Below are 27093 nucleotides of genomic sequence, written 5' to 3'. Positions count from 1 at the left end.
CTGCACCTCTTCCAAACAGTGCCAAGGGAATCCCAAAGGAGTAATGAAGCACTCCCTCTGTGTTGGCACTGGTGTGTCTGCTGTAATAGGAGCTCAATATCGCCAGAGAGGAACTTGAACTCATGACCAGAAATGAGAATGACGCCTCCCAAGTTGCTGCTGACACCACATGACATGGGTGGGGAATCACAAGGTAAAAAGGAGTAGGCCACTCAGCCCCTCAAGCCTGCCCTGCTATGGCTGATCTGCCCCAGGCTCAACTCTTCTTCTGTGTCACCCCCCCCCCCCCCCCCCAGTCCTCAATTCCCCCATCTTTCAAAAAATTTGTCGACTTCCACCTTAAATAATTCCACTAATCCAGCCGCCACAACCCCATGGCGTAGGAATTCCAGAGAGTCACCACCCTCTACAAAAAGAAATTTGAAGGATCTCTGTCCCTCCATTCGAGACTCTCCCATGAGTGCAAAACATCACACCATCTACCCTGTTGTGTCCCCTCAGGATCTTGCACCTCTCAATAAGGTCGTCCCCCAAAGTCCAAAACTCCAAAGAATACAGACCTAACCTGTTTATCATAGAATCGTAGAACGGTACAGCAAAATACAGGCCCTTTGGCCCACAATGTTGTACCAACCTTTAAACCTCACCTAAGACTATCTAACCCCTTTCCTCCCACATATTCCCCTATTTTAAATTCCTCCATATGCTTATCTAGCAATCTCTTGAATTTGACCAATGTACCTGCCTCCACCACCACCCCAGGCAGCACATTCCATGCCCCAACCACTCCCTGGGTAAAAAACCTTCCTCTGATATTTCCCTTGAGCATTGGTGCCCTGGGAAAGAGGCGCTGGCTGTCTACTCTATCTATTCCTCTTAATATTTTGTACACCTCTATCATGTCTCCTCATCCTCGTTCTCTCCAAAGAGTAAAGCCCTAGCTCCCTTAGTCTCTGCTCATAATGCATACTCTCTAAACCAGGCAGCATCCTGGTAAATCTCGGCACCCTTTCCAACGCTTCCACATCCTTCCTATAATGTTTAGCCTCTTTTGACAGGACAATTCTCTCATTCTAGGAATGAGCCTGGTGAATCTCTTTTGGACTGTCTCTGATGCTACTACAATAAAATTTGGCCAGAAACTGACAATGATGGAGTGGAGGAAAAATTACTTACTAATCATGTATATCCATACAATGGCTACAAAATCACAAGGGAATGCTTTTCAGTCAGCACTGTTGGCAGTACTTTACCTTCTCCCCAAGAGGAGGAGCTACAGCTTTACGTACTTTCACATTATGACACGGTCTATGCTTTGAAAATGTTATCAGTTTTGAGGTAAATTTCGATAGCATTTAGATTCTAGTTGACCTCAATTTCATCTTTCAAACTTAAAGAGCCAGGTGTTAATATCAGTTAAATAGTGCCTTACTCTCCTGAGTCAGCAGATTGCAGGGTCAAGCCCCACTCTTGAGACACAAGCAGATAATCTAGGCTGAATTGACAGTACGCTGTTATGGTTGTCATCATTTGAATGTGGTATTAAACTGAAGCCCTTTTTCCCCGAGACTTAAAGGCACTGTGTCATTATTCAGACAACATCACCAAAACCTGAAATTTCGCAACTGTTATCAGAACTTGGCTGTGGACTGATTGTCACATTTCCCTGTATTACAGCAGTGACTATATCTAACAAGTACATTATTTACTGTGAGACCTCTTCAGATGACTTGATGTTAGCAAAGGACAAAAATAGTCTTTCAATGCATTTCTTTGTCTGGTGCAGGGGTCCACCATTGTCTTTGTTTGCATGACTTTGAGTGGTGAATGACTTATTCAAAGTGAGGAGGAACAGTTTGAAATGAATGCTGCTGTCCTGGTCAATATCCTCTCCCTGGACTCCTCTGCCAATCTGCCTTTACTGCACTCCTTAAAATCTCCCTCTGACCAAGCTTTTGTTCTACTCCTGTCATACCTTATGTGTCTGGTGCTAAATTTTCTTTGGCTGTAACCCGTGAATGGTTTTGGGATTTGTTTCCACCCCCCCACCCCCCAAAGGCACTACATAAATGCATATTGTTTTGTGTTTGCATACCCATAATAGTAATGTTTCCTGTTTTGTAGGAGTTTAAGCACCTGTCGCAGAGGTTGGACTGCTTGGATCTAAAAGGTAAGGCAGATACTAAAATAATGATTGCAAACTCTGAAACTCTTCCATTATCATATTCTTCCATTTGATAATATGGAAGATGTCCCTGAGCTGAAAGTCACGGAGATTTGAGATATTGCAGTAAAATTCTGATGTAGATCTAGATAAGAAATATTTTGAAACTGCTTGCAAGCTGCTCTTAGATGGTTGTGTTAAATAGGATCCTTTTCAGTGAATAATAGAACATAGATTTGCATCTCTATCTCAAGTTCAAGTTTATTGTCATTGGCATACATACACAGGGTATATATGCCATGAAAATTAGCTTCTTGCAGCAGCAGCACAGGACATTACAAACATAAGTTAACAAAAACTTAAATTCACATAGATTATACATGACTTGCACGAATGTTGTTATGCTTAATATGTAGTGTAAGTTGAGAGAGAAAAAGAAATATAGTCCGAACTTTTGGAATTTAATGTCTTGTGTGTTAAATTCCAAAAGTGGTTCAGTGGGCAATGAAGTATTTTGAAAGTGTTATAATATGGAAAACGTGGTGGCTGCCTTGTGCACAGAAGCCTCCAGGAAAAGCAATCTAGTAATGACCAAACAATCAATTTTAGTCATGAGGGATGAACATTGCCTGGGATACCAGAAAGAAATTCCCAGTTCTTAGTACCATAGGATCTTTAGTATCCATTTCAGAGAACAGACAGTGCCCTGATTTAAAATCTCATTGATAGACAGAACCACTGACAGTACAGCGTTCTCTCAGTACTGGGTTAGAGTGTCAGCTCGACTTCTATATTTGTGTTTTGGAGTGGGATCTAAACTTACAGCATGTTTTGTGTGGCAGAAACGTGCACTGCATTTGACACAGGCAACCTTCGGAAGCTTAACTAACTGTCTGTTATTTGTGGATGAGTCTTGGGTGTTAGGAGCTGTGCGAACTGATCCCAATACTACCCTCGCCTGAAACTGGATTAGTTTTCTAGGAGGACTTGTTGGATAGAGATCAGGAGCAGGGACCTTGACTTTTCACCTTTTCCCTCCCTGCTGAGTTACAGCCACAGCCACAGTGTAAACTCAGCACAGATGGGAATTCATCTTAAGACTAAAAACAGAAAATGCTGGATATACCCAACAGGTCAGTCGGCATCAATGGAGAGAGAAACAATGTAAACATTTCGGGTCAATAACACTTCATCAGAAATGGAAAATTGAACAAAAGGAATGACTGCAATTGGGTAGAAACCTCTGGACTATTTCAATTAGATCACACTTTGGGGTGCTGTCTCAAACATTGGAAAAATTGTTGTCATTACTGATTAAACTACAATAAAGCATCCTTATGGTAAAGGTGTTTGCCTTAAAACTGGGTTGTGGGAATATATGACAAAGATGTTTAACAAGAGAATAAAAGGCACTGTATTGGAAGATGAGCTTTTGACTTCAGTTTGGTATGCTTAGCATAACTGTGGTGTAATTATGGTCCTGTCAGGCTTTTGATCTTCAGTGTAACACTGGCAGTTTGTTTATGATACACCACATATAAGGAATGCCATGTTACTGCCAAAATCAATAGAAAGGAGCACTGCCTGGAATTGGCAGATCTTCCAGGAAGGCAGCTGTTGAGAAGACAAGTTTGCCCTTGGTGCCCAGGGGTTAACAGAGAGAGATATTTAACAAGGACTCCTTGCCTAATTGTTATTGAGTGGCAGCAACATAGAAATGCAGGTGACAGCAGCAGCATTGTGTGCTGTGCTGCTCATTCAAATGATCTGTTGATACTCACTGTACACACTCGAGACAAGAAGTATTTGCCCCATAGTAAAGTTGCAAGGGGCAATTTGGGTCTGTGATCTTCTCTTAATGTATCACCATGAAAGCAAGTCGGAAAGTTGGATTCAAAAAGGCAGCAAAGAAGTCTGCCAGCGAATTTTTTATTGAGTCCATTATGTCATGCTTCACCAGACTATCATTGAAACAGAGGGCTAGAGAATCCATCAGTTTATTTAAACCCTTGGGTTCATTCAAAAGTAGTTTCTTCTTTTCAGGTGAGAAACTGGACTACAAAGGTTCTGAGGCCTTGGAAGAGGTTTTCAAACGGGTTCAGTTCAAGCTAGTGGATTTGGAGGCAACCAACCTGGACGAGGATGTGAGCTATTTAAATATTTTCATGAATATATAAACCCCTGCTATTGTGGATTTTTAGTTCCTGTTTTTCCTGCTGTGTTATACTTTAATACCACTGTACATTGTGGGTTTATGGCCAGGTTTCAACCAATGTACACATTTGTATTAATGCCAATTTAAACAACATGTATCTCATTATTGTTCTTTGTGTTAGTGTCCTTTTTGATGTGTTCCTGCTTGGTTAGCTGGCACGTGGATAAAGCCCTTCTCTTCATGAATACTGCAGCTCCCTTGTGCTCTGTGCTCTGACTCCAGCTGGACAGATACATAGTGGGAGTTATTGGTTCTTGAAAGTGTTGGCCTATGTGCTGAGTAGCCCACAAAAGCTCATTGTCAACCTATCCACTAACTCTTACGACAGTCTCGATAACAACTTGCATTTACATCATACTATTGAAGTAACTAAATGTCCCAATGGCCTCCACAGAAGAATAATCAAACCAAAATTAACACTGTCATACATAAACAGATATCAGGGCAGACGATAACAAGCTTGGACGAAGAGACAGAAGTCACAGAGAGATACAGCAGGGGAACAAGCCCTTTGGCTCACCAAGTCCATGCCAACGCATTTACACTAATCCTACATTAATCCCATTTTTTTTATTCTCTTCACCTTCTCATCAACTGCCTCTAGATTCTACCACTCACCTACACACTAGGGGCAATTTACAGCAGCCAATTAACCTACCAACCTGCACATCTATCGGATTGGGGAGGAAATCAGAGCACCCGGGGGAATCCCATGCAGTCAGTGGGAGAACGTGCAAACTCCACGCAGACGGCACCCGAGCTCAGGATTGAATCCATGTCTCCACCAGCTGAGCTACTGTGCCTCCCAGTGTCTTACAGGAGGAAAGAGCCAGTTCAGAGAGCGAATTCTAGAGCTTAGCTTCATGACAGCTGAACGTACAGCTGCCAGTAGTGAAGCAATGAAAACTGGGGCTAATGAAGTCAGAAGCCCAGATTTCTCAAAGGGTCACAGAGCTAGAGGAGATTAGAATCATGGAGGGATGAGCCATGAAAGGATTTGAAAACAAGAATAAGAACTTTAAAATGAGAATTTAAATCTCAATTCCAGGCTGCCAGTGAGCAAACCTGCAGGAGTTAGACTGGACTGACTGGAAAAAAAAACAACAGCACAGAGAATGAGAGAAGTATGAGAAAAAATGTTTCTAATGGGACTCTTCCTCAGTACTTTGTTACCTATAATCACAGGAATATGCCTGTGTCTATTCTCATGTATGCACACAAGACAATGTATGTGTAATTCTAAAATACAGAATGAGGATCTCGACATCAGCATAGCCTTGCCAGCTTTTATTTTACCAATGTTTTTGTTTATATATTTTGGAGTTTCCAAATAACTTTTACTGTGCATTTCTTCAGGGTGCGTCAGCATTGTTTGACATGATAGAATATTATGAGTCGGCCACCCAGTTGAATATCTCCTTCAATAAGCACATCGGGACGCGAGGCTGGCAGGCTGCAGCTCACATGATGAGGAAGGTAGGGACAACTCCTCATTCTTCGGGTCTGTGGACTGTTTGCTAATTTGCTTGGTTCCTTTCCCTTTACCTGCAGGCCCCAGTGCTCCCTGCTCCCGACCCCAGATGTGGCTTCACCTGAAGGAGCACAAGACCAAAATGCCTAATGTTGATTTTATCCAGACCAATAAGTAGGAATTGATTGAACACCCATGGCCTTGGAGGTTTATTGCATTCTCAGAAAGCAAAAAAAACCTGTAAATGTTGGAAATCTGAAATAACCTTCCGTAGAACTGAAACGTTAACTCTACTCTGCAGGTGCTGCTTGGTGATGTGCTGACTATTTCTATCGTTCGCTGTTTTTACTACATTCTCTATTAGGGTCACAGGCCAATGCCTAGCCTCATGATTTATGACTTATGAACATGTTATTTGAATGTGGGGGCATCACATGTCCAGTCCGCATCCATCTATGGCTCATATTTCCACACAGCCCTTCCCTCCCAAACTTACGATGCTGAGATTAGTTGAGGTAGTGGCTCAGCCAGTGCCGACTAACTTGGTAACTAAGACCAGGAGCAAAAAAAAGAGCTGCTGGTGGAGCTCAATGGATCAGGCAGCATCTGTGGAGGGAAATGGACAATTAACATTTCGAGTTGAGACCCTTCATCTGGACTGAAAGAGTGGAGAGGAGATACCCTCCTTGCATGGATCCACCTTTTGCTTGCCACCGCCACCGCCACCCACCCCTCCCCCTCGTCTCTTTATACTGGCTATCTTCCCCTCCCCTCTTTCAGTCCAGATGAAGGGTCTCAACCTGAAATGTCAACTATCCATTTCCCTCCACAAGTGCTGCCTGTCCTGATGAGTTCCTTCAGCAGTTCGTCTTTTACTTCAGATTCCAGCATCTGCAGTCTCTTGTGTCTCCAACTAAGACCAGGTGATCTGTGTGGCTGATCAAGTTTCTGCATGAGCTCAGTGAACCAATTTTCCCCTTTATTGGTTTATTATTGTCATGTGTACCCAAGGTACAGTGAAAATGTGTTGTTTTGCATGCCATCCAGACAGATCATGCCATACATAAGTACATTGAGGTGATAAAAAGAAAACAGAATGTAGAATATAGAATAGAATTAGCCATTCATCGAGAAACGTATAAAATAGGATGCTACCTGTAGATGGCACAAAGGGTGATTGATGTCTCACGCTTGTGTTAGGCAACAGAACTGTGTCTGGGATGGTGGGAGTACCCAAGCATAGCGTATGGGAGCATTGTGGTTGGGTGACTGGATCTGTATCAGAAGCCAGAACTGTTGACCTAGAGTTGAGAGTTCAATTCCCACCACCTCAACTATGGAATTTAGATTTAAGTAATTAAAAATAATTCTGGAATAAAAGGTAGATACATGAAATTACTGGATTCTTGTAAAAACAAAACCTGGTTGACAATGGGTGCATTTGTGATCCCTGCCCATGTACCTGCCTCTTGAATGCCACCTGAAATGTCTCAGCAATCCTCATATTTCTTGTGACATAGGAGGCTATTCAGCCCGTGGAGTCTGTGATGTCTCTCAGAGCAATCCCACCTCCCCACGTATTTCCCTGTGACCCATCCTCTCTCACATGCCCATCAACACTATTGCTGATTTTCCTGCCACACACCTACACAATGGGTGATTTACAGCAACCGATTAACCTTCAAAGCAACATTCCTTTGGGATGTGGTAAGAAACCAGAGTATCCCCAGGAAACCCATGCAGTCACAGGGAGAACGTGCAAACTCCACACACAGACAGGACTAGAGGTCAGGATTGAGCCAAGTCACTGGAGGTGTGAGTCAGCAGCACAACCTGCTGAGGCAGGGTGCTGCCCACTCATTTCATGGGTAACCTGGGCTGGTCAGTAAATCCAGGCTAGTGACAGCCTCATTCCGTGAATAAGAAATCTTCTTTGGAAAAAAGTGTTCAACCTTAAACCCTTGAATTCTCTCTCCGTGCCTTGGTTGCTAAGTTTATTGTCCACTGTGGTTCTCATTGTGTAGCCCAAAATGCTGGAAGTGGGTGGAAAAATGGGTCTGTTCCTCTTGAGTTTTGAGTTTAGATTTATCAGCAGGTGCCTGAAACCAACTACTTGTGACTGATCAATAGCAGCTTTGCATTGCATAGCTACATTCCAGCCTGCCCTGCCGTCAAAGAACTCCTTTTTGTTAATCTCCTGCTCTTCCTCGTCGCAGACCAACTGCCTGCAGTACCTGGACGCGAGGAACACACCGCTACTCGATCACTCTGCACCTTTTGTCGCTCGTGCTTTGCGGATCAGCAGCAGCCTGGTGGTGCTACATCTGGAAAACGCCAGCTTATCCGGGCGACCGCTCATGCTCCTGGGTAAGGTGTAGGATCTGCCCGTGCATTGTAGCAGAGGTGGGGCTCTGTTGTAAAGGAGGAAAGATGTGGCTTGTGTAACAGCTGAATAAACTGTACATGCAAATAATTAGTTAAAGCTCCTGTGCGCTGCTCAGTTAGTGAATGCAACAACCATTTTGTGCACGAGAGATCCCTCCAACAGTTACAAGATGAAAGAACAGTTTTTGGTTAATAAGTGGGGAAAAATGTTAGAAACAGAAGAAGGTTTTTAAATCAAAAATGTCATGGATCTTTACACACTGAAACAAGTGGATAGAGTCTTAGTTTAACATGATCTGGGCTTTTTGCAGGAGGTAGATCCAATGATCCTTCGGTATCCACTGAATGTAAGTGTGAGCAGTCTCTCTGAGGCAGGGTGGTTGAATATTGCTGAGGCACCTCATCTGTCTGTCTTGGGTTTACATAGGGAGCCCCAGTCACTGGATGCTGGTCAGACATGGGACTCCCAGGCAGCCATTTATGTTCTGAGTCCCAGGCATGGCCATTGGGACCACTGCCCTTGTTGCCAGTAAACAAACACAGGTAGGATTCAAACTGGATTCTTCCTGGCTTCTCTCCACGCATTGGCCTGGACACACTCCAGAAGCTTGAGCACAGTGCTGAAGGAGTGCTGCACTCAGTTGGTGCTGGCTTCTGAATGCACTGTTAATCTGAGACCTCGTCTTCCCTTTCAGAAAGACTTAAAAGGTCCTCAGATTCTCTTTCAAAGCAGATCAGGCCGGTTCTCCCCACTGCCCTAAGCCAATATTCACCCCTCAACCAACATCACTACAAACAGATGATCACAGCCATTCAAGATTAGAGGGCAGTCATTTAAAACTGATGCACAGGAGCTTCTCATGGCGGGAGGTGAACCCCTGGAATTCTCTGTCCCTGAAGGTTTCTAGAGCATTGGGGGTATTTAAAGAGAATGTAGGTATATTTTTGAAAGGTTGGAGAACAGAGAGCCGTGGGGAACTGGCACAGAGGAGGAGATTAGGCCTGGGGCAGATCAACCATGATCGTATTGAACGGGAAGGCAGGCTTGAGCAGCTGAGTGGCCTACTCCTATTTTCTTATATCACATTGCTGTAAGTCAGAACTTGCTGATGTGCACATTGTCATTTTGTCCGTAATTGGATTTGAAAGGTGCTTCACGGGTTGAATATGTATTGAGACTCTTTAAAGGAACTAAAAATCATGCTCTTGCACTATGGAGTTCTTTGTGCTGTCTTCAGCTGACTTTTACATAGGTTACTGGATAGGAGTCCCCAAAATAGTTTAATTTTTCTTGACTTGCTCTTTTTACTGTTAATTTTAACCCTTCACTGATCCATAGTGAACGATTTGTACAAATCAGCTTCAGAAGTTGGGTCACCGCTAGCTCTCAGAAAGCAGGCGCCTGGAAAGTTAAGTCTGAATATTTTGGGCAAATCAGTGAAACCTCATGAGCCTGTCATAGGGCAGAGTGCCATTGGTGTATGAATACCACATCTTACATGTGTGTCTGCTCTTCCTCCTGGCAGCAACTGCCTTGAAGATGAACATGACGCTGCGAGAGTTGTTTCTGGCGGATAACAAACTGAATGGACTCCAGGACTCGGCACAGTTGGGGAACCTGCTGAAGTTCAACTGCACCATCCAACTGATGGATCTGCGCAACAATCACATTCTAGACTCGGGTATGCAGCATGTATCGTGTGTCGCACTTTAATCTCCGGACAGCATGGAATCTTTTAATAACACAAATAATCAATGTTGTAATGTAGGTTTCTGCTGTAGTCGATGGGGTACCAAAAGATAGTTGCACAGGGGGTACTCTGCCTGTCCAAAGGTAGGGCAAAGTCCTTTTCCCAGTTGTTTATTGGATTGAATGGAAGGGCCCCCATGGAATAGCATGGGAACATTTGTAGCACTTGTATAAGTTAATTCTTGGGAAGTGGCCTCTGCAAGATGACCAGTTTTTTTTCTGGGTTGAATGTTAAGACAGGATCTGGGGATATTCCTCACTCTAACTCCAGCTTTAGACTACATTTAAATTACCAATACACTGCAATACAATCTGCTTAAAGCAAAAGCACTTTGCATTGTTGCTGTGCTTGTGAAATAGGAGGGGTAGTTGATCCCTTCGAACTCACTTCACCATCTAGTTATTATCCTCGGCTCCACCTTTCTGCACGACCTCTTGATGTTTACAGGATGTGAGTGCTGCCAACAAGGCCAGAATTTATTGTCTAACCCTAGTTTTCTCTGAGAAGGTGGTGGCAAGCTGCTGCCCTGAACTAACTCTAACCCTAACCCTTGCCAACTCTCCGACAAACCCTTGCCAATATCCCCACAAGCCAAAACCCTCCACAAACACAATTTCCAAATGTCACCACCGCCCCCCAACCCTTTACCTAACCCTAACATCCACAACCCTTGCCAACACCTCCACAAGCCAAAACCCTCCACAAACCCAATTTAACCCCCCCGCTCCCACCTCACATACACGACTACAATACCTGGGACCCCTATCCCACCCTATCAAGATATGGAATAAAGAATAAGGCACAGATTGCAATAAAGGCAGGTGGAGCGGGACCAGGATAATGAAGGCATGGGCCAGATCAAAGTGGCAGGGTCCAGTGAGACTGAATCTCCAGTAACGAGATAAATGAAATCAGTAATTTTCCCACTGCCCGCTAACTCACAACCTAACCCTTATAGTAAAGGTGCTCCCACAGAGCTGTTGGGTAGGAATTTCCTCTGTTTAGACAGAATGGTGATGAAGGAATGGTGACTCCCAGCATCCAAAAACTTTTTCGATCTCTGCCTTGTGTAGTTGAAGGAACCCCTAGATCTGATTCCTTGAAAAGAACGGTAAAATTTAATTCATCCGTTACTCATTAAAGGCACTACCACACTGTAGCACTAGCAAGGAAAAGGTTCAATTCCCAGTCTGCTCAGTTCATTGATCTCTGTCAGAGCTGCAGAAGCCAATGTAGGCCATAGTGTCTCTGGGCTGGGCAGGCAGGAGTCTACAGCTCCTGCTTTTCTTTGTTCCTCTGTTACCTCTGATGCGAAGTGCATGTACATAGATTAGGTTTGGCTGCATAGGCATCTTATCATTGAAATTATTACCGGTGCCTAGTATGTGGTCATTTGGACTTGGTCCCAAAGATTGGCCTGGAGAGCACCCCCACAAAAACAAACTGTGGCTTCAGGAACAGACAGAATAACAAACTGTGCTGTGAGTAGATTTCAGGATTATTTGACAGGTTGCACTGTGCTTTATTCACAGGCTTGGCGTACATATCTGACGGGTTGAAGGAGCAGAGACAGGGTCTGGTCACTTTGGTCCTGTGGAACAATCAGCTAACCCACAATGGAATGACCTATATGGCAGCTGCCCTGGTGAGTGAAAATGGTCAGTGTTGTACTTGTCCCTTCACTGACATCTGTCCTTACATTGAGTGAAACTATACATAAATGTGGATATTTTATGGCCACGACCTTGGCTTCCTGTGGTCTTAGACTTTGCTGGCTCTGTTTAATATCAACGTGAACCTTTAAAATACCTTTGTTGTTTATAATGGAGTTGTCTTTGCCTGGGTGAGTGCAGCTTCAACAATATTCAAGAAGCTTGGCACCATACAGGACATAACAGCCCACTTGATAGGCTCCCCATCCACAACCATTCACTCACTCCACCACCTACGCACAGTAGCAGCAGTTTGTACCATCTACAGGATGCACTGCAGCAACTCACCAAGACTCCTTAGACAGCACCTTCCAAATCTGCTCCCTCTACAACCTAGAAGGACAAGGGGCAACAAAAGTGTGGAAACACCACCACCTGGAAGTTGCCTTCCAAGCCACACACCATCCTGACTTTGAAATATATCATCGTTCCTTCACCATCGCTGGGTCAAGATCCTGGAACTCCCTCCCTAACAGCAGTGTGGGTATACCCACACCTCAAAGACTGCAGCAGTTTGAGAAGGCAGCTCACCACCACCTTCTCAAGGGCAACTAGGTCATAGAGTTGTCCGATTTGTCCTTGCTGACCATGATGCCCATCTAAGCTAGTCAAATTTGCCTGTGTTTGGCCCATATCCCTCTAAACCTTTCCTATCCATTTTACTTGTCCAAGTGTCTTTTAAGGGATGGGCAATTAAATGCTGGCTCAGCCTGAGAAGTCCACATCCCTTGAATGCACATGTATATAAAAAAAAAGTCCAGGTGACATGCAAGAATAAAACAACTTCATTGATATAACATCATCAAAACATCTATTGCACAGAGATGTTATTAAACAAAAAATGTGGCACTGAGCCACATGAGTAACTTAAGGAGAGAGCTTGGTCAAAGAGGTAAAGTTAAGGAGCACCTTAAAAGACAGGTGGCAAAGTTTAGCAAGGGAGTTCCTAAGGTTAGGACCTCAATGACAGATAATGGTGGACAAATGAAATTTGGGGATGACAAATGGGGCTGAATTAGAGGAGTGTGGACATCTCAGAGGTTTATGGGCTGAAGGAGGGTACAGAGATGGGGACGGTCAAGGCTAAAGAGAGATTTAAAAACAAGGGTGAGCGTTCAAGTCAGTGTTGGCAGCCAGAGGTTGGTGTACTACACTATACCCTCTGATTATTAGGGGAAATACCATAACAGACATTGTGAATTCTTGAAGCATTGTATGTTTCTTTTTGTGGTCTTCTCATTTTAACTCTGCTTTATTTTTAACTTGCCCCTCTCAGCTAAAAAATGCTAGTGTAAGTGAAAGCACAAGAGAGCCCAGGTGGTAACTTGCCTGGGTCCCCAGACTGCTGCCCTCTGCTGTCAATAATCTACTGCACATGGATTAAACAGCACATGGATTAAACAGCACATGCAACGGCTCCCCAATACTCTCCTCCCACGATTCAGGAAGGAGCGGAAAGCTGCAGTTCACTCTGATAAATTAACTGATCTCAACCAGAGAGCAGCTGGATCACATAATTTAGTCTCCAGGTCCTTGTAGAATCTGATGCCATGAAAGGAGGCCACCATACTTGGACTCGCTCTTCGGGGAAAGAAAATTTAGCTAGCCAGCTCCAATCCCTTGTCCTTTCCCGATTTCACTCTGCTTAGGACTAATGTAAGCCAGTCAAGCTGACCAGTGAACACATGGCTGAGCATTGATGATTCACTCCTGTTGACAGCTGGAACTCATTAGAAGGACAGCAATGCAGCCAAGTTACAGAAGGGTGATTGGAAGTGCAATCCTGAATTAGCACCTTTAAGAAAGATGGGGAGTTATAAATACAGAAAGAACTGATGAGTGAGCCAGCATTGGCATCCAAACACTGACTCTGTGAAGTGCAAACCTCAGCGATGTATGATTGTGCTCCTTGAAGTGTAGAGTGAACGACATTTGTGTGTGAGACAATCTAAGACCAATTGACTAAAGTTCTTGAGTACGTTCAAATGAATCTAATCTTTTTTTTGTATTTGCATATTTTTGCAAGTTTTTGCATATTTTAAGAGTCCAATTTGGCCAGTGGAGTTGTACAAATTTTACGGTGAACTCTCTTCATAACTGAGGGCTTCTGCATAGCAATATAAAAAATAAAAAAGAAAATTGGGTCCAACAAATCTTCTGCTAATTTACAGATCATCTTCTTATCAATTTGTTTTTTGACAAATTAAATTGCTTTTTCTGGTAATTTATCCCTATGGGTGGGAAAGATTTATTCCTAATTCCCCATTTCTTTCTTATCCTGTTTCCCTGGTATTTGAATCATTCGATGAACAGTTTGACTGGACCTGCTTTGTAAGTCCCTTCATAACATTTTGTATTCCGTGGATCACCTTAACCACCTCCTTCCTGAGAAATTTCTGTAGCCCGAGCACATAAGCTAATACCAATAAGCTTTTCATTGAATTACTGCATTTCAAGCTATTTATTTCCTGTACTTCCAATGGACTCCCAACAGGGAAAGTTTCCTTTGCAATGTTGCCAAGCTGATTTAAGTTGGATTTGAACAGATTCCTATTCCTCCCCCTTTTTTTCCTTCAGCCCTACACGTTGAGTTTGGAGACGTTAAACCTTGGTCACAATGCCATCGGGAACGAAGGTGTGCATAAATTAAAAGATGGACTGATTGCAAACCGATCAGTTCTGCGGCTAGGATTGGCGTCTACAAAGCTCACCTGTGAAGGTAAGTGCCAAAGGACAATCTGTACATGTGAGTCTTGCTGAATCCTGATTGTACACATGACTGGAAAATTAGATCATTGATTACTTCCATCATATTTGACGGACAAGTTGTTGAAGGCAGTGCCTGATGTGCAGGAATGTTCAAGATTTTTTAAATCGTTGTCAAGGTTAACTTAGTTAGAGAGATTCAAAGGGAATCTCCAGTTTCTCCTGGAGCTCCTGTATTACGGAAGGGGGAATGAGATTGCAGATGAAATGTGCCCTGGTAAGGATAGCCTTGGGCTCAGGTCTAATGCTCTCCAGGATCATCGAATCCAATGACACTCAGTCAGGGGCCAAAAAATTACACTGGTTGCTCGAGTAAGTTACTCTAGGCTTCTGTAATTCAGGAACAGACGAAATTTTCAGGGGCGAAAATGGATGTAATGCAAAATCTAGGTCAAAAGATATCTTTGTCTTATAGAGGTGATTATTTTGTGTTCAGATCTTGCCAGTTTTCTCCTTCAGCTGAAGATTGGCCTCTGCTTGCTGGACTTCAGAAGATGAGGAGATATCTCATTTCCATGCACGATTCTGAGAGGAGACACGAGAGACTGCAGATGCTGGAAACTGGACCAACATGCAAGATGCTGGAGGATCTCAGCAGGTCAGGCAGCATCTGTGGAGGGAAATGAACAGTCAACATTTTGGGTCGAGACCCTTCATCTGGATCAGTCTAGATGAAGGGTCTCAACCCAAAACGTTGACTCTCCATAGATGCTGCCTGACCCGCTGAGTTCCTCCAGCATCTTGTGTGTTGCTCCAGATTCTAAGAGGAATTGGCAGGCAGGAGAATTGAGAATCAGGATATAGGGTTGATCATTGAGGACTGAGATAAGAAAAGATTCCACTCAGAAGGTTGTGAATCTTTGGAATGTTATTTACCAGAGGGCTATGTGCTCTCAATCGTTGAGTCTATTCAAGGCTGAGATCAGTAGATTCTTGATCACCAAAGGAATTGAGGGATAAGGAAATTGTGCAAGACAGTGTAACAATCTTGATCTTAGTCCTTAGCACCCATTCCAGCTTCCATTTCCCTGTGTTCTGAAAACATTGCATTCTCAACGTGAGTGCCAAGGCATACATGGCCATTGTTTGAATGCCAAGCTTGCTGATGTGAAATGGGATGATCGTTCAGGGTATTATCTTTGGCTGTGAAAGTTCTAGGCTAAGAGTTGAGGGGGGGGGGGTGAAAGATAGTCAAGATTCCTAATCCTATTTTGCTTTCCTTTTGGAAGGGGGTATAACAAGGATTAAATTTTATATTTCAAAATATACTTTAATTATTTTTATGAATAAAGTATGTTGTACGTAAAGGGGGATGGAATACAAGGGAAGGGAGGTTATGCTCCAACTTTATAAATCATCGGTCAGACCACAGCTGGAGTTTGGTCACCATGCTATAGGAAGGATGTGGTAGTGCCGGAGAGGATACAACGAAGATTCACCGGGATGTTGCCTGGGATGGAGCATTCCTGTGATGTGGAAAGACTGAGTCTACTTTCCCTGGGGCAGAGGAGGTTAAGAGGAGACATGATTGAAGAATATAAAATTATGAGGGATATAGATGGGAAATGTTTCCTGCAGTCTGTCCTCTTACCAGAGGTGAATAAAATTGGAGGATGTAGATTTAGGGGAAGGGGTAAGAGATTTAGGGGAAGGGGTAAGAGATTTAGAGGAGATCTGAGGAGCACCCTTCTTGCCCAAAGAGTGGTGAGAAGTGGAGTACACTGCCTAGAGAGTGGTGGAAGCAGAGTCGCTGACAGCATTTAAGAAGTGTCCAGACAAGCACTTGAATTACCCAGGCATAGAAGGCTACAGGCCAAGTGCTGGGAGATGGGATTAACATGGATGGGTGCCTGCTGGTTGGTATGGACATGGTGGGCTGAATGGCCTGTATCCATGCTGTATGACCTTCAACTCAACATTTTAATAACGTCATGTTATTCCCATTTCTTAACGTTAGCACGTTGTCAATTGTCATTCATTTGCAACGTAAAAGAAAAACATTCATGGGGTTCTCAAAGATTTCAACTAGTTTATGTAACGTGAAATCGACTCATCCATGGTGTCCTTAAGATACTCTTCCTGGGCAAATCTAGACTTGCCTACAAAGGAAAGGCTACCCACTTAAGTAAAGGTGGCTGACATCTGTGCAGCCAATATTTGTAAGAATTCGAAGAGGGGGAATTAAACTGCACATTATTGCTAGAAAATACACTGGTTTGTTTGATTGGCCAACTGCATATCATGGAATTTATCCAGCATGTGATGGAGCCTTTACAACACAATGATAATTTTGTCATTGTCCTGTTAGTTGTTCGGGTAAAATTCCATCCTGTGGAACTCACCACTGAGTCTCCGTTTAGTATTTGCTCTTCTGGGATCCAGCTGTTCTTAACCTTCATTGTCACTGGATCTAATTCTTGGAACTCCTTACCGAGCAGAACTGTGGGACTACTGACTGCAGCGGTTCAAGAAGGTGAAGTGTTGGGCCGAAGGGCCTTGTTTCCATGCTGTATGACTTTACAACTTACCACCATCTTTTTCAAGGGCAGTGAGGATGGGCAATAAATGCAGGCCTTGCCACTAATGCACAGACCCTGGGAAACAAACAAAAAAATTGCATGGTCTTTTCCCCAGGTGCTGTGGCTGTGGCGGAATTCATTGCTGACAGCCCCCGTCTCCTCCGGCTGGATCTGCGTGAGAATGAGATCAAGACCGGTGGGCTTATGGCTCTCTCGCTGGCTCTCAAAGTCAACCATTCACTGCTGCGGCTTGACTTGGACAGGGAACCCAAGAAAGAAACGGTTAGTGTTTTCAGAAATGAAAGACTCAATATTTAAATCTGGCATTCCTTTCCAGAATCTCAGATTTGGAATTTACTGCTCTGCCTTCTCTTCCTACATTTTATAGGGATCTAAAATGTAAACTTAAAATGTGTTACTGAGCCGTCACTTCCTGCTTCACCATGTCTTCATTCCTACTTATTTCAGTTCCAAGGAGGTTATGTGGCTGTGGGCTGGGGAGAGGATGGTGATGGGTGGAAGGAAGGAAGGCTGAAGTCATGATTTCCGAACCACTTTGGAGTGGGGCTGTCTTGAAAATCCAGTTGGTCTTTGCCAGTTCTCACTTTTGCATGCTTGACTGTAACTTTTTTTTTATCTTTTCCCTAGATTTCTCTGTTTGATATATAAGGTGCAGATGCAGGAATCCTAAATAGGGCAACGCAGACTGAATATCTGATGGTATCCCAGTAGGAGCTGGGTTGTAGTTGATAAGGAAGCTATTCATGAGTAGAAGGTGCAAGTGAGCATTACAGGAGAGCGGGCCTGCAAACGAGGACTTGGGCGGATTGAGTGTTACCTCCCGAAGTGCATTCACAAATGGACAGGGTCTGCTCAGTACTCGTTTTGTAGCTGAGAGACTTTGGTGAAGGGCTGAGACAGGACACTATGACCAAAGTGAATCAGGAGCAAGAAGCCATTTGGTGCCTCAAGCCTTCCCTGCCATTCATTTAGCTCACAGCTGTTCAGTACCTTGACTCCGTCTGTTCAGTACCTTAGCTCCATTTATCTGCCCTGGTTCTATAGTCCTCAATAAGATAAGATTTCTTTATTAGTCACATGTACATCGAAACACACAGTGAAATGCACCTTTTACGTAGAGTGTTGTGTAGAGTGCAACATAGCGTGCCCACAGCTTCCTAACTCGTACGTCTTTGGAATGTGGGAGGAAACCGGAGCACCCAGAGGAAAGTCACGCAGACATGGGGAGAACGTACAAACTCCTTACAGACAGTGGCCAGATTTGAACCCAGGTCGCTGGCACTGTAAAGCGTTACGCTAACCGCTACACTACCGTGCCTGCCCTTGTCATACAAAATCTATAAATTTTAAAATTTTCAGTTGACCTCCCCACAGACACAACCATGTGTAGGTAGAGAGTTCCAGACTTTCACTAATCTTTGCGCTTCCTGGCGTCATCCCTAAACATCATGACCAGGATAGCTTAGTCCCCTTATCTGGACTATGTTTCATAGAAACATTTCAAAACACCCCATAGTGTAAATCTGGAAGTAATGCTTGGGTCTTTAATGCAATTCTTCAAACTGTCCCTTCTGCTTTCAGGCTGGGGATGGGGGGTTGGAAGGACAGCAGAGGTGAAAATTTTGTGATTGGTGTGTGGCTCAGCCATGGTATGGATATAGAAACATAGTGGTTACCTTGCCGGACCAGTAATTCATTGGCCAGAACAAGTGATCCAAAGACATGAGTTTAAATCTCATATAGCTGATAAATTCAGTTCATTAGATATCTGGAATCAAAAGTTAGTGTCAGGAATGGTGACGGTGAAGCCATCAGATTGTTGCAATCAGATTTGCTCACTAATGTCCTTTGAGGGAAGAAATCTGCCATCCTTTAACTGCTCTGGCTTGTGACTCCAGACACACCAGTACGGTGGCCTCTTTCCTCAGAAAGGTGCCTGCATGCTAATTGGTTCAAAGACAATTAGGAAAATAAATTCCCACAGCTGGCAAAGCCAACATCCCTTGAAGGAGAGTATTTGTTTAGTGAAGCAAAGGATTCTGACTACTGGGGTTGTGGTGGAACTTGTTGAAAATTGGTGTAAGCTGACTTGAAAGGATACTGCAAAAATGATCACACATTAAAATTTAGAAGCTGGACTTTGCTGAAAGTGAGTTCTCAGATACAAACTACTTAGATTGTAAAGCAAAATATGTAAAATCATATTTGCTCCAGTGATCGAGCTGTTTTGTACATGGTATGAATTTTGGCTGTATTATGGGCAGTATACTCTATCTAATTTGGCGTAACTGTTCCGTGAGAGATCATCGCTGCTGCCAGAGCGTGGCCTGTTTGATGATGGTATCCCATGTCACAGACCACACCACGGGTCTGCTGAGGTATAAAATTAAAAGCCCAGATCCTTATTTATTTCTGATACCTGACTCAACCCAGAACCTTTTGCAGAAAAGGAGTATAAAAGAATTGCTATTTCTGTGCATTCTTTGCATATGACCAAGAACAGAGAACACAGATCATCCACACCTGGATATGAGCTTTGCCAACCTGACCCAACCTGAATATTTTATCAGAATATAATTGATCTGAGCCAGATGCATGTAGTCAGGCCCTGTCAGGCTTGGCTGGATTATCGGGCTTTAGATTGCCACATCTCAAGTGACGCGCCTTGTTCTGGACAGTGCATTTAGTGTGTTTAATTATATATTTCCATGCTGTCTGTCCATTTAACAGTAATGTAAATTATGCTTAAAGAGCCTCCTTGCCATTTAATTAAAATTATTTGATTCATTTCATAATTATAGAGTAATTACACCATGAAACAGGCCCTTCGGCCCAACTCGTCCATGCTGACCAAGATGCCCATTAAGCTAGTCCCATTTGCCCACATATCTCTATAAACCTTTCCTATCCATATACCTGTCCGAATGTACTTTAAATATTGTTACTGTACCTGCCTTGACCACATCCTCTGACAGCTCGTTCCATATATGCAGCACCCTCTGCGTGAAGTTGCCCCTTGGGTCCCTTTAAATCTTTTCCCCTCTCACCTTAAGCCAATGCCCTCGAGTTCTTGGTTCCTTTTCTCCTACATTTTAAGGAATAAAGTCCTAGTCTGCCCAACCTCTCCCTTTAACTCAGACCCTCTTGACCTGGCAATATTCTCGTAAATCTTCTTTGCATTCTTACCAACTGAATCAATTAAACAAAATGTGACCGCCGGATTTCCAAAATAAACTTCAACCTGAAGCCTCTGAAACATTTCTCACACAGGACTCTTTTATCTGTCCGTGCATGTGGCCTCCCTTTGAGAGAGCCACCCTTTAACCTGTCAGTACAGAGTGATTTTGAAATGTAATTCAACAGGAGGTGCTGTAAGTGACAGCTGCATTTTTCTCCTCAGGTAAAGAGCTTCATCGAAACTCAGAAGGCCCTCCTCACTGAGATCCAAAACGGTTGCAAGAGGAATTTCATTCTGGCAAAGGAAAAGGAAGAGAAGGAGCAGAAGATGCGTCAGTCGGCTTCGATGCCCGAGATCACTGTAACTTTGTGCGATAAGACAGAGGAGCCCCAAAATAGTCAAGCCTGCACAAGGGAAGAGGGATCGGGAAATGGAGATGCCCAAGAGGGTATTCCGATCGTGACTGGGGATACAGAAGTACTGGAAAGTGTTGGTGAATCAGGAGTTACTCCCCCCTCCGTGGAATGTAATACACATTTGGCTGCACAAGATGAGTCAGTGCCACAGCCTGGTGTGGTTGAGCCACTTAACTCTGAACAACACCTTCAACACCAAGGTGCTTTGGAAATGCCTTCTGGGAAGAAGTCAGTCACGGACTCCGAGGTGGATGGTGGGATCGGCCCAGCCACAGTTGGTAACCAGCATGCTGCTCCTGAATTACAATCAGCAGGGTCTGAGAGCCCAGTTGCTGTCAGGTCACCAGTGGAGATCCCATCAAGAAACAATGAGAGACTCGTGTCCAGCCCAGGCAGAGGACACAAAGTCTTTGTGGTGACCAGAGTGGAAAGCCCACCAGAGGACCCCAACAATCGGGATGTGCAGTGGGTAAAAGAAGCATTGCAAAGCAAAAAGAACAGGGCCATGGATAAAGAGACTGAATCCTCCTCGGAGCCTTTTCCTGGCTCAGTACCAGATGCTACAGCAGCTGTGACTGTTCCAGCCCCTGCCTCTGAAGGGAGTCTCCAGTCCAGGAGCCCGCTGAATCAGGATAAGTCAGTAGAAACCACTGGACACGACTTTGAGACGGTCTGCGCTAACGACTGTGATCATGTGATGCACGGGACCACCTTACCAAATGGACTCAAAGCCGATCTCATGCACAGACTGCCTGAGTCAGTGGTGTTAGCAACAGGGAGGGATGGCAAAGCAGTGAGCTGCAATGTCGAGCAAGGTAAGGCTATGCTCTGATGTGACAGCTCAGACAGAGCAGGAGTTGATACTCCTCCGTTTTATCAGTAGCATGGTTGTCTGCATGTGTCTGGATTTTGTTTCTTCTCCCTCATCCTGGACCCTATCCCACCTCCCAAGATTAAAATCAAGTATCATGGTATGCTCTAATTCACAGGTTCATAGATAAATACAGCACAGAAACATGCTATTAAGCCCTCAAAGTCCACACCAACCATCAACCACCAATTTGCAATAATCCAACGCTAATCGCATTTTTAATAAAAAAAATTCTCCCCACATTCCCATCAACTTCCCCCAGATCCCACCCCTCACCTACACACTTGGAGCAATTTACAGCGGCCAATTAACCTACCAGCCTGCACGTCTTTCGGCCATGAGAGGACGCAGGAGCGCCCGGGGGAAACCTGTGTGGTCATGGGTGAACGTGCAAACTCCACACAGGCAGCTGCCGAAGTGAGGAGTGAAAGCTGAGTCGCTGGAGCTGTGAGGCAGCGGCTCCATCCGTTGCGTCACTGTGCTGCCCTTATCTGCCTGGGAACTACAGAACTCCATATCCGCTTCTGCCTTTAATTTGACCTTACACATAGTTTTATCAAAAGTCTGAACAAAGTTAACTGTTTGGTAACCAGTCCCATTAATTTAGCAACTTTTAATTGAAAGGACTCCAGTCTATAATTTCATAGAAACATAAAATGGGTACAGCATAGAAGGAGGTCATTTGGCCCATAGTGTCCATGCTAGAGCAACTCACCAGCTCCACCTCCACCCCCCTGCCCCCGGCTTCCTCTCTCCTCCACAGTGCCTTCAACATAGTCTTACAGATTTTTCCTCACCGTACTTTTATCTGACTCTTGAAGGTCACAATGGAATCTGCCTCTGCCACATCTACAAGCAATGCATTCCAGGTTCTAGCCACAAGCTGCATAAAAATCTTCGTCCCCCATGTCACTTTTCCCTTTCTGTCGAGGGGGATTCCTTTCCCCCTCCACCTGTGATCTCGAGCTCTTCACCCCTCCACCAACGGGAATAACCTTCCATCATACAATCTGTCCAGGCCTCTCATCATTTTATAGACTTCTATCAGATCTCCTCTTTGCCTTTTCCAAAGAAAACAGTCCCAGTGTCTCCAATCTAACATTGTAACTTATAGTCCCTCAACAGCACAAGAAAAGAGGAGCAGGAGTAGGTCACTCAGCCCCTCAACTCTACCCACCATTCAATATTATCATGGCTGATCTATGCTAGCCTCAACTGTGCCAGTTCCCCATAACCCTCAATTCCTTGATCTTTCGTGTACATATCTATCTCCACTTGAATATATCTAACGATCCACCCTCCACCACCCTTGGGGGAAGAGAATTCCAGAGATTCACCAACCTCTGAGAGAAGAAATTTCTACGCACTCAGTTTGAAGTGACCAGCCCCTTGTTCTGTAGCTACATCTCCTTGCTTGTGACTCTACCACTAGTGAAAACATCTCAATATCTACCCTCTCAAGCATCCTTAGGATCTTTTATGTTTGAATAAGGTCATCCCTCATTCTTCTAAACTCCAAGGAATACAGATCCAAACTGTCCAGCCTTTGATAAGACAACCCTCTCGTCTCCAGAATTACCCTGGTGAATCTCCTTTGGTATTGGTATTGGTTTATTATTGTCACTTGTACCAAGGTACAGTGAAAAACTTGTCTTGCATACTGATCGTACAGGTCAATTCATTACACAGTGCAGTTACATTGAGTTAGTACAGAGTGCATTGAGGTAGTACAGGTAAAAACAATAAGAGTACAGAGTAAAGTGTCACAGCTACAGAGAAAGTGCAGTGCAATAAGGTGCAAGGTCACAACAAGGTAGATCGTGAGGTCAGAGTCCATCTTATTGTATAAGGAAACCATTCAATAGTCTTATCACAGTGGGGTAGCAGCTGTCCTTAAGTCTGGTGGTACACCTTAAATAGGGCGGCATGGTGGCACAGCGAGTAGGCTGCTGCCTCACAGTGCTAAAGCCCTGGGTTCAGTCCTGATCTCGGGTGCTCCCTTGTGACCACGTGGGTTTCCTCTGGGTGCTCTGATTTCCTCCCACATCCTAAAGACGTGTGGGTTGGTGGATTAATGGGACACTGTAAATTGCTCCCAGTGTGTAATCCTGGGGGAGTTGATGAGAATGTGAGGGAGAATAAAAAAAATAGAATTATTGTAAGATTAGCATTAATGGTTCATTAAGGGTCAGAATGGACTTGGGAGACCAAATGGCCTGTTTTTGTGCTCCATCTCTCTATGATCATGATTCCTCCCATAAATGGCATTAATACTTCCACAATTTATATTTACTCGGTACAAGCACCAGAAACAATTAAAATTAATCAGAAAAATGAACTTTAAAGAATAGACTGAATGCTTTGCCACAGGTTCTCAGGGGAGATAGAGAACCTCCTGACTTCTTGCTCTACTTGGATGTGTTTGACCTTTGCTGGATCATTCAGTTACCCACCAGACACTGAAAAGAGAAGCATGTGATGCCTCTTTGTATAGTGCAAGCGATGTGCAACATTCCGTGAATGTCTGTGCCACAACTTATTGAAGGAGTTCCTTGCATGGATTCAGTCATTTTGTATAGTCCTGCAGACAATAAATGCCAATGTCTTGGAGGATCTTTTTGTTAGCACAGACAGTGTAGAAGTTCCTCGGTCATATGGAATTATATAAGGTGTAATAAAGCAATGTACTGCAGCTGGTGGAAATATGGAATAAAACAGAAAATGCTTGAAATATTCATCAGTGAAGAGAAGAACAATGTTAGTGTTTCAGCTCTGAACTTTCTACAGAACTGAATTATATAATCTTCACAACTAAATAAAATCGAAATGCTTGTTACCCCATTATTTTCCATCAGACAGTGCACGGTGCATTCACCCGTGAGGCAATAGTATAAGGAGATGGGCTCTTCTAGCCCGTCAGACTGACAAACTTCAAGCAGAACAAACAGCAAGAATGGTAGCACAGCTACACCTGGGTTTCTTGGGCTTTGTGAGCTAGGTTTTGTACAGTACATGAGATCCAAACACTATCATTCAGATTCCCTGATCTAATCAGTGATAAATTCATTCTAAAGTAATGAGATACTGAGAGGCTGTCTTTTCTGTGCTGCCTCGGTAAAGCAGCCAACATAATTAAAGTCTCTTCCCACCCCGGACATTCTCTCTTCCCCCTCCCATAGGGCAGAAGATACAAAAGCCTGAAAGCACGTACCACCAGGCTCAAGGACAGCTTCTATCCCGCTGGTATAAGAATATTGAACGGTCCTCTAGTACGATAAGATGGACTTTTGACCTCACAATCAACCTATTTATGGCCTTGCACCTTATTTTCTGCACTTTCTCTGTAAATGTAACACTTAATTTTGTATTCTTTTATTGTTTTCCCTTGTCCTACCTCAATGCACTGTGTAATGAATTGATCTGTATGGATGGCATGCAAAACAAAATTTTTCACTGTACCTCGGTACATGTGACAATAGTAAATCAATTTACCAATGATGATCTCCAGCTAATGGGCTGGTCATTTAAGACTGAGAATCTTTTCCTCACTAAGAGAATTGTATTTTTTTGAACTGCTGTACCCAGAGGACTGTGAATGCTCATTCATTATATTCAAGGATGTGATTGCGAGGCTTCTGGACACAAAGCGTAAAGGGAATCAAGGAAAATGATGTGGGAAATTGACATTTTTCAGGCTTGGTATTAAATGGCATAGTAATAATGAGGATCCTTGTGGCCTGTCCCTGGCCGTATTGTACTATGGGAATCCAGACTCCAGCATGCTTCCTTGTAAACATTCTCCCACCTCCCCACCGTTCCCTCCAACCCTGCAATAAAAATGTCCCTCCTCAATCAATCAATGGCAGTAGTTGATTTTCGACACTCCACACCAGGCGTGCTGAGGCTAGGTTGGTGAGCTCGCCACCATCCAAGACAGTTAACGGGGCAGGGATAGAATGTAGTACCTTTACTAGCTGAACCATCGCGAGCTTCCTGATGCTCTAAAACAAGAAATAGCAGTAACTTCTTCATTCCTTTTTTTGATGAGATGAAGCCCTTGTTCTTTCCCTATCTGTTAATGGATCTGATTTTTTTTTTTGGAAGAGTTTACAACTCCTAAAACCGAAAAGGAATTGGAGGAGTTATTGCTGGAAGCAAGTCAGGAAACATGCCGTGAAACATCGTGAAATCGAGCCGGTAAGGAAATTTTTCATTTCTGATAAAAAGACATTGAAAGCGCTATCAGCTCGTGAGTTGAGGATGGGGTGTGTGACTGGATTTGCAGCAAACAAACTCAATTTACTCAGGAAAGAGGAGGAGAAAAACTGCAGCAGCTTCTCCCAATAATAGTAGGCTAATTTCTCCATTGGAGAACACCTGTCACTCTTGCTTGCTCTGACCAACGTGTGACTCCAGGCCCTCACTGATGTGGTTGTCTCTGCACTGTTAGGCCCAAGCTTTCTGACATAGTCACAGTTCAAGGGCAATTAGGGATGTACAGCAAATTCTGGGCTTCCCAGTGACGTCCACATTCCATGAACAAAGAAATAAAACTATCTACTCTTTCCTTACAAGGTCCAAAGATCTCTGCCTCAACTGCTCTGTATGGCAAGGAATGTTCTTACAGCCCTTTACATACAGACACAACTTCTTTCCTTACTGAGAATCTTCTAAACAAGGAGCTTCGTCACTGACTTTTTAACATGAGGCAATGGTCTTTCTCAGTTCACTTGTCAAAGTGATTTATTATCTTAAGTCCTCTGTTAGATTTCCTTTTAGCCTTCCCTGTAATAAGAGCGGTAAACACTGCCCAGTCAACGTTGAGTTTATTGTCACATGCACAAGTACGTGTGTGCACAGGTGCAATGAAAAACTTACTTGCAGCAGCATCACAGGCACGTAGCATCAGATAAGCAGCATTCACAAGAAAAACATTAAATATCTTTATTAGTCACATGTACATTGAAACACACAGTGAAATGCATCTTTGTGCATCGAGTGTTCTGGGGCAGCTCACAAGTGTCGCCGCACTTCCAGCACCAACATAGCATGCCCACAACTTCCTAACCCATACGTCTTTGGAATGTGGGAGGAAACTGGAGCACCCGGAGGAAACTCGGACACGGGGAGAAAGTACAAACTCCTTGCAGACAGCGGCCAGAATTGAACCAGAGTCGCTGGCGCTGTAATAAACATAAATTATACACAATCTTTACAAGAAAAAAAACACAATTAGAACAAAAAGAAACAAAGCCCATTTTAGTGCAAAGTGATCAGAGTGGTCACAGTGTTGCTGAACTGTAGTGGTGATTAGGTTTTGCTGGTTGGTTCAAGAACCAAATGGTTGAAGGGAAGTAGCTGTTCTTGAACCCGGTGGTGTGGGACTTCAGGCTTCTGTACCTCCTCCCCAATGGTAGCTGCGAGAAGATGGCATAGCCCAGGTGGTGAGGGTCTTTGATAGATGTTGCTGCCTCGAGGTAGCACTTCATGTGGATACTTCCGATGGTGGGGAGGGATGTGTCAGTGATGTATTGGGCAGAGTCCACTACTCTCTGCAGCTTTTCATGTTCCTTCACATTGGAATTGCCGTACCAGACCGTGATGCAACCAGTCAGGATACTTTC

General features: G+C 43.9%; 1 protein-coding gene across 1 annotated transcript in view; it reads left to right on the top strand.

Moving 5' to 3' along the window:
* Window positions 1–27093, top strand: part of LOC127586293 (protein phosphatase 1 regulatory subunit 37-like) — a 53202-nt gene that overhangs the window by 18248 nt on the left and 7861 nt on the right. The window contains exons 3-12 of the mRNA XM_052044110.1: window positions 2125–2170; window positions 4208–4308; window positions 5736–5855; window positions 8067–8217; window positions 9762–9917; window positions 11519–11631; window positions 14276–14417; window positions 17099–17265; window positions 20405–21413; window positions 25574–25666. Coding sequence (XP_051900070.1) covers window positions 2125–2170; window positions 4208–4308; window positions 5736–5855; window positions 8067–8217; window positions 9762–9917; window positions 11519–11631; window positions 14276–14417; window positions 17099–17265; window positions 20405–21413; window positions 25574–25656 — 2088 coding nt within the window. The 3' untranslated portion in view covers window positions 25657–25666. The remainder of the gene's footprint in view (window positions 1–2124; window positions 2171–4207; window positions 4309–5735; window positions 5856–8066; window positions 8218–9761; window positions 9918–11518; window positions 11632–14275; window positions 14418–17098; window positions 17266–20404; window positions 21414–25573; window positions 25667–27093) is intronic.

The sequence above is a fragment of the Pristis pectinata genome, chromosome 35, assembly GCF_009764475.1.
Source record: "Pristis pectinata isolate sPriPec2 chromosome 35, sPriPec2.1.pri, whole genome shotgun sequence".
Taxonomy (NCBI): Eukaryota; Metazoa; Chordata; class Chondrichthyes; order Rhinopristiformes; family Pristidae; genus Pristis; species Pristis pectinata.
Note: the sequence above shows the minus strand (reverse complement) of the source record. Positions and strands in the feature narration are given on the sequence as shown.